Here is an 18527-nt window from a genome sequence, read left to right on the forward strand (position 1 = left end):
GACATACATTTCACTGATGAATGTATGAAAAAAAATCTCAAAGTGTTCTAATGACAATGTTTCAGTAGTATTATCTCTGTATGTGAAAGATAGTACAGCATCACTGTTGTGGAACGCTTTTGGTACAGTTGAGTCAGGTGAAGGAGGAAGTGAACATTTAAGTCTCTTCCTCCTTTTTGTCTATGTAGGGGAAGGAAACTAGACAGACACACACACACACACACACACACACACACACACACACACAAATTCCATAGCCATCCCAAACATGATTAGCAGGGTGTAGAAACCAGTTGCATTGCCTACCACTGCAGTAGGAATCTAAGATAATTGTCAGTGTTCTTGGCTTCCCCCTGTGCCTGTATGTAAGTTGCTCAATCTGTATGTTGCCAGTACACCCATCTAATGAAGTTGTGCCTCCAGTTCAAGTCAAGTCTTAATCCAGGAAAGCTTAGTCCCCCTGGCCCTCACTGGCCAGGTAAATGGAAGCAAAAGGGAAACCTCAGCCTCTTGTAAGTTCCATTTGGGAAACTTAAAAAAAACAAAGAAAAGTCAAAGTACATACACTTGCCTAATTTTTCTGGCAGGCTTTTTACTTAAGTAGCTTGCAAACTTATATAGTTTTATAAGAGCTTATCTGGGGCATAGTCTTAATCCTTCATTTCATAATGCTAATAAAGATCTTACCCCTCATCTTTAAATTTTCTTATGATTATGGTAATGATAGCTCTTCAAGGTTTGGAACTCATTACATATGAGGTTTTATTTGAACCTCACACCAGCCCTTTGCTATCATTAGCCTCATTTTACAGATGAGGAAATGGAAGCTTGGAGACGGTAGGTGAATTGCCCAAGGTCACATAGCTCGTAAGTGCCAGAGGTGGGAATCAAACACAGGTCTTTCAGCATTCTATCCAATATGCTATTCTGCCTCTCCATGAATCTCTAACCTCTAGCCTCCATCAGAATTCTCAATTTCTTTCCTTCTCAATAGCAAATGGTTTATTCATTAGTTGTCTGGTTGTTCATTAACTCATAAGATATCCCCCTAACATTAAATGTACAGTTTGAGTCTTATAAATCTATGCCAAAGTAATCAAACACACGTTCTATACACGTGAATATTTATTTAATAGTGAGAACATACAGTTAAAAAGAAAAAAAAATTCATTTTGACCTAAGGAACAATTTTGGTTTTTTTTTTAATAACAGCATTAGATGTGTAATAAGAGCATTAGTGTCTAAAGTGAAATAGAATAGAGTATACATCCACACAAGTAAAATCCCCAAGTGCATTTCTATGTCTTGCCTGAATCCTGAATATACTAGCAACCCCCTAAATAATAACCCATAAAAAAATTGCTCCAATGCAACCAACATAAGATCTATACAAATCAACATAAAATAAAGTTATGAACATTATTTGAAATAATGCGCACTAAGAAGGATTCAAAGAAAATAGGCTGGCTAAGATTTCATGCTTTACAAGGTAAAGGAAGGCACCTTGGCAAGAAGATATTTTTAATCAAAAAAACTGAGACTTTAGCAGTCTGCAGGAAAGAGGCCCCAGTGGCAAGACTTGCTGCACAGCTGGCAAGAGCTCATTATGGTATTACGCCCAAAGTCAGCTAACAAGAGGCATCAGTCACTGGTATGAAGGGTACAGTGCAATATCCCGAATAGCAAGTAAATTGTTGCCAACTCCACTAAGTGTTGTTCTGGTATAACTCCCAGGATTACAGCCCAGGTAGCTTTCAGCCAAAAATGTTCTCCTGGACAGCAAGGTCAGCATGTGATTAAGCCTGGACCTGATGCCGGTGAAGTGAAACTCTCTCTCTTTATTCAGGTTTCTGAAAGAGTCTCTCAAGCACATATCTAGCTGGGGGTTGCCCGAGTACTTAGGATACCCAGGATTCAGAAACTCTGTAGCTCTAGTGGAAGAATGGGAGCCAATGGAGCTCGCCACAGAGCCTTGGGAAGACAAAGAAGAAAAGGACCTCACACTGGAAGATGTCGATGGTGCAGTGGACATTTTAGAAGCTGGCGATACATCTTTTGAGCGGGTGCCCTGAGAAAAGGACGGTTCCACAGGTTCATTTACAGTCTGTGTGGTTACAGACTTAGACAAAACCGTTGTTTGTGAGCCAGTCTCTCTGGTAGGAACCACGGTTTGGGTTCCGCTACACACTGTAGGAATATGGGTTTGGGTTCCTGAATCACATGTGCTTATCACCAGCATCTTCTCCCATGGCTCTGTTTGAATGGAGACATCATTTGCCTTTGTGAACTCTAACTCAACCTCCTGACTTAGGCAGTCATCCTCACTAATGGTAGAAGTCTCTGGATCATAGCAGTTAGTTTCCATCTTCTCTTCCACAGGTACCTCTGAACCCACATCAACTTTGTTGGGAGTACTTGAGAGTCTGGCTAGCCTCATCCTCAGGAGGTTTCCCAAAGTGAGCTCCCGAGACAGGGGTTTTCTGTCGATCAGGTGGTCAAACTTGTCACTGTTCCTACAGACGGACAGGAGCTTAGAACTGATGGGCTTTGACTGGGCATAGAGGATCCGGAACTCTAAGTCAAAATGTTCCACCACTTGGCCTGACAGAATTACCAAGTTGCTGCTATTTAATTTGCCATCAGTCCAGGTAAAGCTAAAGATAAGAAACAAAATCATTATTTAGAAAGATTTAGTTATATTTTTATGTTATAAGGTACAATGCCAGCAGATTTATGCTATTGAGACTTAGGCGGTGTCACAACTATCAGAAATGTAAATTAAAGTCAGGTGTGGATACAACTGTAAAAACACAGATGAAAACATGTGACAGTAAAGTAATACCTCTTTGGGACTGTATCTTCAGAGACAATTTATAAGACAAGAAAATCAAATGCATTCTTTACACGTCACTTTGGCCTAAAGGTATTATTTTTCAACTTTACTGTGTCATATGTTTTCATAGGATCATAAGATGAAAGAGATCCTACAGATCATGTATCCAGCTCCTTCATTTTATAGACAGGGAAACTGAGGCCTAAAGAGGTGAAATGACTTGCCCAAGATCACACAGCTATTATGAGAGAACTTGAATTTTAACTTGATGCCTCTGACTTCTAACTTAACTCTTACACATTTCTAGTTGTTCTTAAAACCCCCAAACTTCATAAAAGACCAGTTTCCTATCACCGCAGAGATTTAAAAAAAAAGACCATGAAGGCAATTTCCAGAGAAGAAATCTAGAAATACCTTGAGCAACGGCAGCTCTGCTGGAAAAAGAGTATAGCACCCCCCAAGTATTATCCTGCCTGAAAAGACAGCACTCATGGACAGTATAGTAACAACCAATAGTCAAGTAGAAGTGTGGCCAAAATCATGGCTGGGGCTACATTTCCATTTGTAAAGATTATATGTAACAACTCCTAAAAATAATTATTGCCTACATACTGATTGTTTTCACCTTTTCATATTCAAATCCTTGGTGTCCTACCCCTCTCTGCTGAAATGAGAGCTACTACTGTCAGAGCAAATGATGGACATGAGAGCCCACATCTTTTCTTCGAGACTAAGGTACGAAAGGCCATTGACGTTCCTTTTTTCCAATTTTTTTCCTTCACAGTTGCCCCAAGAAGCTCTTCTGTAGAGTGCTAGTCATTGTACTAGGTCTGCTAAATGGCCTGAGGACTGTGGAATCAAAGCAGATGCTTCTGTTTTACAGCTAACGTTGAATCAGAAAAGCTGTCTAGTTACATGCTAAGCAGAGTTGTTCCTATCGTCTTCTCTCCTTCCTCCATTCCCACTTTCCTCACTCCAAAAGGCTCAACCCAGTCTTCTACAGAATTCCTCATCCCTGAGCACTTCTCACCAATAAGAAACTGGATTCAACTGGGACAAGATTCAGAACACCTAGGTCAAGTAAGAAAAGAGCTAACAACTCAAGTATGCTTTTTATATAAAATCTATGCTTACCTTATCATTAGAGTTTACTTGTCTGAGGTATTAAGAGCTACTACAGGCTTCCAAAGGGCCAGAGGAAAGTGTTGAGAACACATGCAAACTTGGATGCTCAATTTGGGCCTTCCCTGGCCCATCAGAAAGGATACTAAAAACTCACTGTGTGATATTGGGGCTGATCACAACTGCTGTGCCTCAACTTCCCAAATGATAAAAAGGATGGGGGAGGGAAGACTAGAACATATGGTTAAAATGAAATAACCCTTTTTAAAAATCAAAGCTTCATCATGGTGGATTTATAATCCTCTACCAAAGACACAGTCCAATGCCTCAGTGTGGTATGGGTATAACCCAGTGATCACAAAGTTTCTACTCACAGAATGCAAGCTCTGGCAAGTCTTACATAAAGCTAAAAACAGTTTGGGTATTAACCTGGTGATGGACTATGTGTCTTCTGTCCTGGAACCAAGATAATTATGGGAAGGTATAAAACCAGAAAACTGACCATCAGGGAGTGATTTTTTGAGGCCACATGAATGCATAAAACTCTAAGGTATGGAAGGGGTACCAATCTGTATTAGTAGAGTTATTAGTCACTCTCAAGAAAAGGGCAGATTTTTTCTAGAACTAATATATTTTGGAGTGGGGGGATGTCTCAGACTTATGGTTTCATTGGTTTAGGGGAATTTGGTGAGGAAATTTTCTCTCCCAATACAAATCAACAACTGTTCTGCAACTCACAATATTAGAAAGTTGCCTTGGGCACTAAAAAGTTTGTTGATGTGCAAGAGTCACACAGCCAGCGTGTGCTAGATGCAAGACTTGAAAGTAGGTCTTCCAGACTTTAAGGCCAACATTCTACATATACTCTATGCTGCCTCTCTTTTCAAGAATCAAAAAAAGTAATTTCATATTTTCAAATAACTGCTATGGGGAAAAAACAAACTTACCTTTGCAAAAAAAATTTAATTTAGAAGAATTTGTAGTTAATAGCTTAAGAGTTTGACACTTACCCATAAGAACCAGTTGCCACTCTAATGCCATCAATCAACATGAACTTTTCATGGATTTTCCCAATAATCTTAGTGCCTGACCTTGCATAGTACGTATTTCCAGTAATAGTTCGCACTGTCATAAGCTGTTTTGGGAGAAAAAAGAAAAAAAGTCTTATGAAATTAGATAAGCTCATTCAACATACCAAAGATATAAGACAAGATTCATTTACAGTTGTCAACCAGACCTGCTTGTTGGCAAACTAATGACTGGTAACCACATATGGACACTTGGCATAACTGCCAATCCATGCTCCAGGGTCAAATCTAATTTCCTACTTGGTATTGCCATGTGCCACCCCTCCATCTAGACCAGTGATGTCAAACTCAAGTAAAAACAGGACTTGCAGGCAGCATAGTTAGTGAAACCACACATTAACATTATCTGTGTTCTATTGTGTTTTTATTTATTTTGTTAGCTATCTCCCAATTACATTTTCATCTGGTTCCAGTAATATTCTGAAGTGTTGTAGACTGCATTCTGGTGTTTAACATCTCAGATCTAGAATACGCTCTCAACATTCTTCTTAAGTCTATTTGTAATGCACTCAAAAAAAGGTATTTAAAGTTTTTGTACACCTGGTTCAGCTTTAGCAGAAAGCCTGATCCCCAAACTTTGGTAAATATGGAAAAATAGGGAAAATATGGAAAAACTTTTAGAAAAAAATGAAGACAAATAATAGAAAATCATCATTTGGGAGCCCTCTCCTACCTTCCTCCCCCACCTTTAAAGATGCAAAGCTAAATTCAATACCATGTCTATTCCTCTGAATCCTATCTACGTTCACAAAAAAAAAACCTACAACATAGTTGAAAATGGCTTGCCACCAAGGCACAGCAGCATAGAGGGCAGCACTGTCAAGAAATGGGCACAGGCAATGAGGTGCATAATAGGGTTCTTAAGTCTTATTAGCTAATGCTTTGGTACACTTGTTCTCATCAGCTACAGCATTTCCAGTAGAACCTTAAAGATGGTGCTGGCACTGCTGTGGGCTGTAGATTTGACAATCGTCTTTCCAACAGCCTCACTTATTTTCAGACTTGACATCAATTTCCTTCCAAACTGTGGGTCTGGGATAATCGGCTTGGTTTAGTTAAGAGGACTGGACACTTAAGGCTTTTATTAGTACTTTAAGGGCAACACAGGCAAGTCACTGTTTAATGGTTTTTTTCCTTAGTTTCTTTATCAAGGCAGGAAGGAGGAGGTGAGGAAGCAGAAATAAACCTCAGCTCTTGTAAAATGCTCCAAAAACTCTGCAAAAACAAATATTTAATAAAAAAACAGATACATTTGGGACTTAAGTAGTAAACAACAGATGCCACCCAGCAGCCAACCTTCCTGAATCCTAGAGCTTGTGTATTTTTAAACTGTTACTTTAATTTTATTTTTTGCTGGCAATAAGATCCTTTTTGAGAGACAACATGGCATAGTAGATAAAAATATAGCCTCAAAATAAGGAAGATCTGGGTTCCAGTCTCAACTTTGATGTATACTATCTATATGGCTCTGGGCAAGTCATAACTTCTCAGTCCCCAGGAAACTCCAAGACTACAAGCTGTAGAACAAGTAACAATCCCCACTGGTGGATGGAGTTTCCTGTATTAATAAATCTATGCAAGTCACTTCACTTCTGTCTGCCTCAGTTTCTTTAACTGTAAAATGGGGATAATAATAGCACTTACCTCCCAGGGTTGTTGTGGGGATAAAATGACTTAATATTTGTAAAGTGTTTTATAAACCTTAAGGCATATATTTTTAAAAGCTAGCTATTTTTTCAAACTAAAAACTACTTGTGATTAAATTCCACCAAACCTACATACTACCGAAACCCACCATAGTTATTTATGTGTACAAGTTTTAAATTCAAAAAATGTACTAAATTTTAATCATGCTCAGAATCATGATTAATCATGATCAGAAAAATCCTCTAATTTCACATGAAATTAGAAGCCTATTCAATATAGAAATAAATGTAACCAGTTACAAGATCACTTACAAATACTTCCAAGGCACCTTTCAAGACAATAGTTCATTAAAAGAACTACAGTATTAATCAATCTCCTAGATAGGAAAAACCTGTAAGTTGACAAAATAAATTAATAAATGTAGTCAGTTGCAATCTATTTTCCCTTACCATAGACATTTTGGTACAAACCTTTTCCTGTTCAGGATGAACTCTTAGATTCACACACATGTCCAGGAAATGACGGATCACAGCCTGGTCCAAAAGAATATATACAGCCACCCCTTGCTTCCTACATACTCCCTGTAGGTCTCTGAAGATGTCAATATCTGTGAATGACTCCATGACCACAGCAATAACCTATGGCACGGTGGAAAGATAGAGAACAGAGCTGTTACTTCACAAAAAGGTACGCGTCACATCTGGTGGTCAAGACTGTGTTCCCTGTCTGGGAGGAGATAGAAGGGACTTTAATCCCACAATACTATCTATCCAATTGCCCACCAGCATTTACCATTTCCTCTTCTCAATTTACTAATCCCAATACCTCCTTTATAACAGTTATTAAATGTGTTCAGCATAAATATGTTCAACATATTAAAATGTGTTTTTTGTTTGTTTGTTTTGGGGGGGTGGTAGTATGTAGGTTTATTGGGGGAGCTTACTCACAAGGCTGGCTCTGGGTGGTGACAGGACAGTAGTAGATCTCCATACCACACCCAGGCCAGATGATATGCAGAAACAGAACAAAGAAAGCTTAGTACCAAAGATGGCCCATGGTCATGTGCAAGTTTTCCCATGGGATAAAACTTTCTTTGCTGTTTACATTAACTGTGATACCAAGGTCACATTCTCATACTTTTGCTCCCACCATACAAATGTTTCCTAATAAAGTTGAGGAACTCCTATGTTCAACTACAAAATTATTGAATGGCCTAGCTAGCCTTCAATTTTCATTTTACTTCCAAATTCCTCAAATGTAATTTAGGCCCACCACCTTCAACTTTAATATACACCTGCTGGGGTGTATGGGATGTTCAAGGAGGACTAGCACGTCCAGTGTGAGAGCTTACCAAGCCCTTTTCTGGGCTGCTCATCTACCTTTGTTGTCCGCTTGTCACCCAACTCTCACCTGTGGCTCCAAGAAGCTGTAGCATTTGGTAGTGGCCACACCCCAGTAAATCGCTTTGGTAGATGGGCTAAACCAGGTTGAGGTAATCGACAAGGCTCAAACCCATCAGTGAGTTAGGGGATATCTACCCCAAGAGTGTGAAGTATTTCTCCAGTGGCATGGGAACTATTAATTCCAATGGCCATGAAGGCGGCTGAAACAGGTGCTGTGGAGCTCTTAAAGTTCAGTGACATTGAAGGTGCCAAGGTGCCACTGCATCCCGGGCCATCTTGAATTTGTCCTGCCACTGGACTTCGATGATTCAAGAAGAGTGAGGCTGATGCCTTTGTGCAACTCTGCCTCACTTAAATCCAGTTCACATACAAATCAAGACATCACTCATATCCTCTGAAAACGAAGGATGAACAACACTTGCTCCCTTCTGAAAGCCCTGCAAACTGGATTCAACTTTGATTCCCTTATGTCAAATTCATTGACCTTTCTTTAGTTTTCATTTTATATTGTTGACTTTACTAAACATTCCCCTTCTTTTTGATTCTGTGATGCCACATTTTACCCTTTGTTCTTTTCCCTCTCCAATTGTTGCTTTCTCACTTCCTTTGCTGGCTCTTCTCTTTTTCTCCCAACTTCTAACCCTGGATGTTCCCAAAGAATCTGGTTCTTCTTTCTCTATGCTTACTCCTTGATTTAGTTCTTCCTCTACCAGTAGTACCATCCTTCTTCTAGACTCCCAGGCTAGAAACTTGGGAACCATTTCCATCCCATTCGTCTTCTCTATCTAATGACATCAGCTGTATAGAGAAGCAATATAGTAAAAGAGCACTAGATTTAGAGTCAAAAACCCTAGGTTCAAATCTCTACTACCTAATAGATGTGTGACCTTAGCCAAGTCATTTCCTTTCTCTGAACTTCTGTTTCTTTCTATAAAATGAGAGTAGACTAGCTGATACCCAAGATCCTTTCTAGCTCTAAATCCCAAGACCACCTTCAAGCTGATGACCTCTACTGTAGGGTCACAGGTTTAGAGCCTGAAGAAACCTTGTAGGTAATCAAGTCCAAACTTCATTTCTCAGATGAGGTCTACAGAGGTTAAGTGACTTACACAGGATCACAGTAAATCTGGATTAGAATCTAGATCTTTCTGTCAATAACCTATTTGAAGGAATAGTTCCAACAGAGGATTCTCTAGAGTATATGAACAATCTCGTAACTTTTCTTGCATCATTCCAAATCCCTTCCCAGAATAGTCAGACCAATTCATAGCTCATATACTATGGTGGGGGGAGGAGAGAGAAGGCTGACAAAATAGGTCCCAGACCTGTGATTTTATCTACACGGGTCACTGCCGGCATAGAAACTCCCTTCACTGATGCAGGAGACAGCTTGGTCATAGAGAGGTGCCCCCACCACTGAGCAGTACAATGTCTTGCCTCAGGCCTTCTGGCCTCCCACATCATTCACCATACTTTGTCACTTCTCCAGTGGGGACACATTAGCTTTTAAAAGCTTTCAGTTTGCTGAGAAGACTTGGCACTAGCCCTGAAGCCACTAGTCATGGCCTTCTGGAGCTCCAAGGGAACATTACCTCGTGGCATGGCATTACTTTCCAACAAGGCTGTGTAGGTGCTGCTTACATGCCAAGCACATTTACAAGTCCATGCAAAGTAAGCTAACTAGTCGCCTAAAGCCAAAGTTAAGAAAAGATTAACATTTCATTTTCTGTGTAGTCATTGGAAGCTGTAGATCTTGGCGGCTTGTCTTACCAATCAGCTACCGAAAACAGAGGCCTTTTGTCTGCTTTGGCAAAGTTCCTGGAGATTCATTCTCTGCCCAGGTCTGGGAAAGCTGAGTATTCTCTTCAGTCATCTTCCTCCTCACCACCCCGCCCCACCCCCCCAACTTTGAGAGTTCCCTAAAAAGCAATGGTTCCAGCAAAATGGAAGATAGGACTTAGAAATGTGTCAGTAGGAAATGGCATAGTGAGCAACTTCACAAGTTTTCAATTGCAGTCTATAAACTTCTATTATGGGATAAAAGCAAGGACCGAATGTCAAGTTTCTATGATCTCACTTATTTTCTACCTCCTCACTTCACTGCTCCACTACCTACCTGATCTTACGCTAATCCAGATTTTCCTGTGAATGTTTTCAAATCAGGTCTACTTATCCATTTAATAAATGCTTGCTGAATTGACTTGACGAGCATAAGTATATCATTCCTGGATCAGTGCCTTTGAGTATTATTGTGAAATGCTTTATTCTTTAGAAAAAAAAACCCTAGGAATTAGGTTTCACAACATCAATATCTTCACATCACTTGAATCTCTTAGGTGTCAGAATGATTCACCCATACTTGCCCCCCATCTTTTTAAGTAAAGGAAAGTTTCATTGCATTTGGCCATAGATTTTCCTGGCCCCAAGGCAAGGAAGGGGCCTGGGTGACTTCAGATTCTAACCTTGAAAGAATAAGTAATTTCAACAAAGCAAAATAACTGCCAAGTTCCAAAACTAACTGGGAAAAAAGTGAGGCTTCTCTAAAAGTGAGCTAAGGAGAAGTGCAAGCTTCCTTCCAAATCAAATATTGATTCGTCATTTAATGAAACAATGGCATGAGTAATGCCATTATGTTATTAAGCATTAGATTCTTGCTCACTGTTAATTTCATTGACTTCATAAATATCACACCCTCTGCCACTGGGGCTGTGAAAGCCATGGATCTAAAAATCAGCCACATATTCTATTGAGTCTCTTTGGGGGTTTTAAAGATTTCTCTTCTCCATTTTGTTTGTACCTTAAAATCTAAGCATAAAGATTGTTGAATGAATTTCTCAGAGTGGGAGATTTTAGTCTTAAAGACACTCTTTAGAAGATGGTCAATCCCCTTTGAAGGGTGGTGTTTCTTGCTAGTTACCTGGCTAGAAGCCTGCTACATAACTCATGCCTGCCCCGAGTATAAAGCAAACTTGGCTGGGTGTTTGTAGAACCTCAATAAAATAATCTTTCCCCCCCGCAACTGCCCAACCCCATACTGCTAGATAATAGTCATTCACCAGGCTCTTTGGAATACCTGCTCATATTGCTTCAAATTGTCTGACCAAAACCAAATGAGAAACCCTAGGCTAGAATACAAATTAGACATCGTTCCCACTACCTGAGGTCTACCAAAGACTAAGAGAAGCAAAAGGAGTGCTCCACCCTAAAGAGCCTAGCACATGCCACACCCCACTCTGAGAATCCACCCCATTTCCATTCATGCCATACAAGCTAGAACCCGTTCTTTTAGGTCACAAGACCACAAAATGTTAGACTGGAAGGAATCTTAGAGATCATTTAGTCCAACTCCTATTTTACAGATGAGGAATTTTAGGATTTTAGAATTTCTCTAGAAAAAGATACAGATGTGCAAACATCCCAGGTACTCTAATACTATTGTAGCTGATGTTAAAGTCCACTGAACTATTTGCTAGATTTGATTAGCTAAGAGTCAGGCAGGTTAGGGGTGGGGACGGTGGGCCTTGATTCTTGTAAAAGTTCATATCACTTTGATTATAGTAGCAATGAAATCTATGAGCTACGCATTTTCTTGTCTGTTAGGAAAGTGAAAGTTAAGGATCTAACCTTTATTTCTGAATTGTTCTGTTTGATACATCCCACTTCAACCCCGGAGAGCAAGAGATTGGATAAGCTAGAGCCTTACATTGGGAATCTGACACTAGAGACCACTATAGTACTGCAGTGGTTTTGGAAAAAAAAAAAAAAGAATTATCTATCTTCTGTGCCATAATTTTCTTCTGTCTTAGATGGCGGTAACTAGCAGGGTTCTTTGATATAAAGGAAAGGGAACAAGCATTTTTAAAGTACCTACTATGTGTTAGGGATTGTGCTGGGCACTTTATAAATATTGCCTCATTTGATGCTAAAAAAAATTAAGACAACCTCTGAAAAAACAGAAGGCTTGAAAGCATCTTTTTCATTTCAATAGAAGGTAGGAGAATTAGGATGTAGAATACTTGATACATTGTCATATGTAGTCATTGTGTTGGTTGGTTTCACTAAACTTGTAACTTTTGTTACAAGGAAGGGCTCATGGGGTGGGGGGTGGAGGAACAAGGGGTAAAGTACAGCCCAAAGTGGCTAAGACCAAAGGCATCAATAAAATTTTTTCACAAAAGACAACTTCTGAAGAATTCTAAAGATGTAGACAAGAAAACACTACAGATTTTGGAATCAGAGTTCTTTTTAGGGTTGTTTCTTTTTTTAATATTTTGCATTAAAGGTGTTGGACACCACCTGGCCATCATCTAGTTCGGTTTATTTATATTACTTAAAAACAAAATGAAGCCTGAAGAAGAGAACTAATTTACTCAAGGTCAATCACACACAGTAAATGGCACAGGTACATCTTCTGATTGATCAGAGCTCTTCCCTGGAAACTAGTGCCTCTCAGTGTATGATTCATGAACCTCTGGTGGTCCCCAGTACCCCTTCAGGAGGATATAAGGTCAAAACTATTTTCATAATAATATTAAGACATTGTTTGCCTTTTAAAATATTCTTTCCTTTCCAAATACAAATCTGTGTGAAGGTAAATTTTCTTCATGTACTTCAACCAATGACTGATTGCAGAAGCAGTTAGGACAACCCAGGTGTTTTCTATTAAGCCAGATATTAAAGAAATTTGAAAAAATATGTAAAACAATACCACTCTTCTCACTAAATTTTTTTGTTTTGGAAAAGTTATTTTCACATGTTTATACCTGTGTTTATATGTAATGAGTTTATTGTTGTTTTTTAAATGGATAATTATTTTAAAAATGTACCAGTTTTTGATCTAACCATTTTGGAGAGCAATTTGGAACTATGCCCAAAGGGCTATAAAACCAGCAATACCACTGCTAGGTCTACTATCCCAAAGACATAAAAAAAAGGGAAAAGGATCTATTTGTACAAAAATATTTATAGCAGCTCTTTTTGTAGTGGCTAAGAATTAGAAATCAAAGGGATGCCCATCAAGTAAGGAATCGCTAAACAAGCTGTGGTATATGATTGTGATAGAATATTATTGTGCTGTAAGAAATGACAAGCAGGATGATTTCAGAAAAGCCTGGAAAGACTTCCACGAACTTGATGCAAAGTGCAGTAAACAGAACCAGGAGAAAGACCACTGTACATAGTAATAGCAATACTGCATGATGAAGAGCTGTGAATGACTTAGTTATTCTGAGCAATACAATGATCCAAGACAATCCCACAGGACCCATGACGAAGCATACTATCTGCCTCCAGAGAAAGAACTGATATTGTTTAAATACAGATTGAAGCATGCTATTTCTCACTTTCTTTCATTCTTTTTCTTTTATTCAAGTCTTCTTGTACAAAATGACTAATATGGAAATGTTTTACATGATTGCATGTGTATAACCTTCTTTTGATTGTTTACTGTTTCAGGGAAGGGGGAGGAGAGGGAGGAGGAAGGAATAGAATTTGGAACTCAAAACTTAAAAAAAAATGTTAAAAAATTGTTTTAAAATATAATGGTGGAAAAAATAAAATAATTTTTTTTAATTTACCAGTTTCAGTTCTAATAAGGCAAATACTGATAAATATAACCCATACAAAGAAAAGCTCTTTGGGGTCCTCAATACTTTTTAAGAGTGTGAAAACAGGTCTGGAGGCCAAAAAGTTTAAGGACCTCTGCCCTACACGATTATGCTTGCAACATATGCCTATTGTATTATTTCAGTCATGTCTAATATATAGCTATTACCTGACTGAAAAAGTGGGTCTGCCAATTTCAGAGCAGGTTTTCAGAGGGCTCTTCCGAGTTGATTAACGTAGATGCCTATTCCTCTGGACTAGTCCCAGGACCATGGCAATTATGCAAACATTTACTTTGTATGTACTTATTTTTATACTGTTCATGCCCCTTAGTAGAATGTAAGCTTCTCAAGGGCAGAGATTGTTTGGTTTTATCTTTGTGTCACTAGCATTGTTCCTGAAAGTGTAGTATGTGCTGTGCTAGTACCTGGCAGGAGTTTAATAAAGCCTTACTGAATTTAAGTTCTTTTGACCTGTATTAGATCCAAGGTTACAGGGTGGATAAATTACTCTAGTTCCAGTTCTTTCTCAGGTTAATTTAGACAGGAAGTCTTTGTCAGTCATTCCTTACCTCAGTGCCTCAGTTTCCCTTCCCCACCTCCTACCTTTAAAACAAGTATGTGTGCAAAACACACATGGAATTCTGCCAGAGGAAGCCATTTAGTCAAAGGCATAACAATAATTCGTGTCCTACACTCATCATCCTGTGATATGGAACGCTACCTGCTGACTAATCAGGGCCCCAGATTCTAAATTACCTTAGTTTACTTGCCGGGAGCTTTCCTGATTGACGTTCATTATGTGAAACAGAAAAGGAGGGGGAAAAAGGGATCACAGATTTTTAGGTATTGGAAGTAGCAACCTTGGTATGTGTGTGATGGTAAGGGTGGGGACGTAGTCCAACCTCCCACTCACTGTAGGAATCCCTTTATAGCGTCCCCGATCAATGAACATCCACAATCTATTTGAACATTTCTAGGGACAGGGAGGTCCTTGTCTCATATCGTGGCCCGTTCTGTTAGCTATCATTGTTATTAAAATCTTCCTATATTGAGCCAAACATCTATTTCTCTATGACTTCTCTTCATCTGTCAGAGGTCTGGCTTCTGGAACAAGGGAGACTAAATGTGTACCCTATAACTAGAAGACCCTGATCTCATGCTCCATATGTCTTTTTTTGTCCAGGCTAAACACCTCCATTCCTTCAGTGACATGGTTTTCAGGCCCTTTGCATCCTTATCCATCCTCCAATTTGTCAAAGTCGCTCCTAAAATATGGCATCCACAACCAAAACCCACACTATTCCAAATGTGATTTTGCCCAAGGCAGAGCACAGCATGGTCATTACCTCTGTGGCCTGGGAAATATATGCCCATTACTCCAGTTTATTTATTACTTGAAGAGAACTAAAAACTCAGTTTTAATCCCTTTTTACCTTTTCACTCTTTACCTCGGGGCTTCTAATGTACAATTTGTGAAACTGCCTGTCTTCAAGCATCAGAGCTTTTCCTATGGAGAAGCTTCCTAACTTTGTGGACTACCACAAAGTACACACCAAGAACTATCCACTATACCTTTATAAAATGTCTCTAATCAGCATTATCCAAATTACAGTCAGATATCTTGTTGAAGGGCTGATAGCCTTGGTTCAAACAGGGTGTTACAACCTCACTCCAGAAAGGTGCAAGCTAACTCAATGGGTGGAGGATTAAACAAATTGCTGACTTAATAGAGGGATTGACAGTACATGACCACATTCCCTTTAAATTATTTCAACATAAAGTATATAGGTAAGATGGAGCTTTAGAGAAGTAAAATAATATGTGTAGCAAACTAAGCCTGTGATTTCTATTTGTTTTTAATGTCAACAATATAGCACAGCTTAGTGCAAAGGGCACTAAATCTGGAATCAGGCCTTGGATTCAAGTCCTGATTCTACCTGGATACCCTTGGGCCAAATTACTTTACCTCCATGGGCCTCACTTCACTTATGTTTAAACTAGATTATCTTTGAGGCCCTTTCCAGCCGCAATTCTATGGTCTTACAATTAACACAGAAGTGGATTCTTTCTCATTACACTCCCCCACTGTATACTCTATTTGCCATCTCTCACACCAAATTCAGTAGGGATCGAATCTCTCTGGAATGCTTGTCCGAGTCTTTCCTCACAATAACGTTATTACTTGAAACATTTTCTTGCTCAAGTAGAAAAAAAATGGGAAGGGACTTCCGGGGGTGGAGCCAAGATGGGAAAACAGGGACTTGCATGAGCTCCCCACCACGTCCCTCCAAAAACCTATAAAAAATGGCTCTGAACAAATTCTAGAACTGCAGAACCCACAAAATAGCAGAGGGAAGCACGGATCCAGCCCAGGACAGACTGGATGGTCACTGGATGAGGTCTATCGCGCACGAAGTGGAGGGGAGCGGAGCTCAGCATGGGAGGCAGCAGGACCAACCAGACCAGGAGCCGGGCAGTACAGGCCCTAGCGCCCTGAGTCAGTGAGCTGTGGCAGTTACCAGACTTCTCAACCCACAAACACCAAAGACAACAGAGAAGGTTAGTGGGAAAAACTTCGGGGGACAGAGTTCGAGGTTCAGCCACTGCCCCAGGGGAAGTGGGGGAGGTGCAGCTACTGAACTACAACTGCAGTTACTTCCAGCCCCAGGCCCACGTGGTGGGAGGAATTAAGTGGCTGATCAGAGCAGGCGTGAAGAGCCTGCTGAAGATTTGCGTCAGGTCCGGGTTGGTGGTTCTTGAGGAAAGAGGAGTGCTAGAATGGCAGAGCTGGCTATATAGAAATAGCTCTGAAATCAACGGCACATCCCCTCAAGCTTGGAACAAAGTACTCTTTGCTCTACAAGCAGTCATACCCCGATGAAAAACTCAAGTTGGCTGGGAACATGGCCAGGCAGCGAAAACGCACCCAGATTCAGTCTCAGACTTTGGAATCTTTCTTTGGTGACAAAGAAGACCAAAACATGTGGCCTGAAGAAGTCAACAAAGTGCAAGAGCCTTCACCAAAAGCCTCCAAGAAAAACAGGAACTGGTCTCAGGCCATGGAAGAGCTCAAAAAGGAGTTGGAAAAGCAAGTTAGAGAAGTAGAGGAAAAACTGGGAACAGAAATGAGAATGATGCAAGAAAACCATGAAAAACAAGTCAATGACTTGCTAAAGGAGACCCAAAAAAATACTGAAAAAAATATTGAAGAAAACAACACTTTAAAAAATAGACTAACTCAAATGGCAAAAGAGCTCCAAAAAGCCAATGAGGAGAAGAATGCCTTGAAAGGCAGAATTAGCGAAATGGAAAAGGAGGTCCAAAAGACCACTTAAGAAAATACTACCTTAAAAATGACATTGGAGCAAGTGGAAGCTAGTGACTTGATGAGAAATCAAGATATTATAAAACAGAACCAAAGGAATGAAAAAGTGGAAGACAATGTCAAATATCTCATTGGAAAAACCACTGACCTAGAAAATAGATCCAGGAGAGAGAATTTAAAAATTATTGGACTACCTGAAAGCCATGATCAAAAAAAGAGTCTAGATATCATCTTTCAAGAAATTATCAAGGAGAATTGCCCTGATATTCTAGAGCCAGAGGGTAAAATAGAAATTGAAAGAATCCACAGATCGCCTCCTCAAATAGATCCCAAAAATAAAACTCCGAGGAACATTGTTGCCAAATTCCAGAGCTCCCAGGTCAAGGAGAAAATACTACAAGCAGCCAGAAAGAAACAATTTGAATATTGTGGAAAAACAATCAGGATAACACAGGATCTGGCAGCTTCCACATTAAGGGACCGAAGGGCTTGGAATACGATATTCCGGAGGTCAATGGAGCTAGGATTAAAACCAAGAATCACCTACCCAGCAAAACTGAGTATCATGCTCCAAGGCAAAATATGGACTTTCAATAAAACAGAGGACTTTCAAGTTTTCTCAGTGAAAAGACCAGAGCTGAATAGAAAATCTGACTTTCAAACACAAGAATCAAGAGAAGCATGAAAAGGTAAACAAGAAAGAGAAATCATAAGGGCCTTAATAAAGTTGAACTGTTTTGTTTACATTCCTACATAGAAAGATGATGTGTATGATTCATGAGACCTCAATATCATAGTAGCTGAAAGGAATATGTATATATGTGTGTGTGTGTGTGTATATACATATATATATATGTATATACACACACACACACACAAAGGGCACAGGGTGAGTTGAATATGAAGGGATGATATCTAAAAAAATAAAATCAATTTAAGGGATAAGAGAGGAATATATTGAGAGAGAGAGAAAGGGAGAGATAGAATGGGGTAAATTATCTCGCATAAAAGTGGCAAGAAAAAGTGGTTCTGTAGGAAGGGAAGAGGCGGCAGGTGAGGGGGAATGAGTAAATCTTGCTCTTATTGGATTTGACCTGAGGAGGGAATACCACATACACTCAATTGGGTATCTTACCCCACAGGAAAGAAGGAGGAAGAAGATGAAAAAGGGGGGATGATAGAAGGGAGGGCAGATGGGGGGAGGAGGTAATAAAAAACAAACACTTTCGAAAAGGGACATGGTCAAGGAAGAAAATTCAATAAAGGGGGAGAGGTTAGGAAGGAGCAAAGCATAGTTAATCTTTCACAACATGAGTATTGTGGAAGGGTTTTACATAATGATAACACATGTGGCCTATGATGAATTGCTTGCCTTCTTAGGGAGGGTGGGTGGGGAGGGAAGAGGAGAGAGAATTTGGAACTCGAAGTTTTAAAAACAGACGTTCAAAAACAACAACAACAAAAAAAAGTTTTTGCATGCAACTAGGAAATAAGATACACAGG

At 39.6% G+C, this 18527-nt stretch overlaps 1 protein-coding gene across 1 annotated transcript in view; it reads right to left on the reverse strand.

Annotated features, from left to right (window-relative positions):
• Positions 1-1535: 1535 nt before the first annotated feature.
• Positions 1536-18527, reverse strand: part of FAM83D (family with sequence similarity 83 member D) — a 30751-nt gene continuing 13759 nt past the window's right edge. Inside the window, exons 2-4 of the mRNA XM_036750565.1 lie at positions 7161-7328; positions 4966-5090; positions 1536-2654 (exon numbers count right to left, since the gene is read on the reverse strand). Coding sequence (XP_036606460.1) covers positions 1646-2654; positions 4966-5090; positions 7161-7328 — 1302 coding nt within the window. The 3' untranslated portion in view covers positions 1536-1645. The remainder of the gene's footprint in view (positions 2655-4965; positions 5091-7160; positions 7329-18527) is intronic.

Source organism: Trichosurus vulpecula, chromosome 3 (assembly GCF_011100635.1).
Source record: "Trichosurus vulpecula isolate mTriVul1 chromosome 3, mTriVul1.pri, whole genome shotgun sequence".
NCBI lineage: Eukaryota > Metazoa > Chordata > Mammalia > Diprotodontia > Phalangeridae > Trichosurus > Trichosurus vulpecula.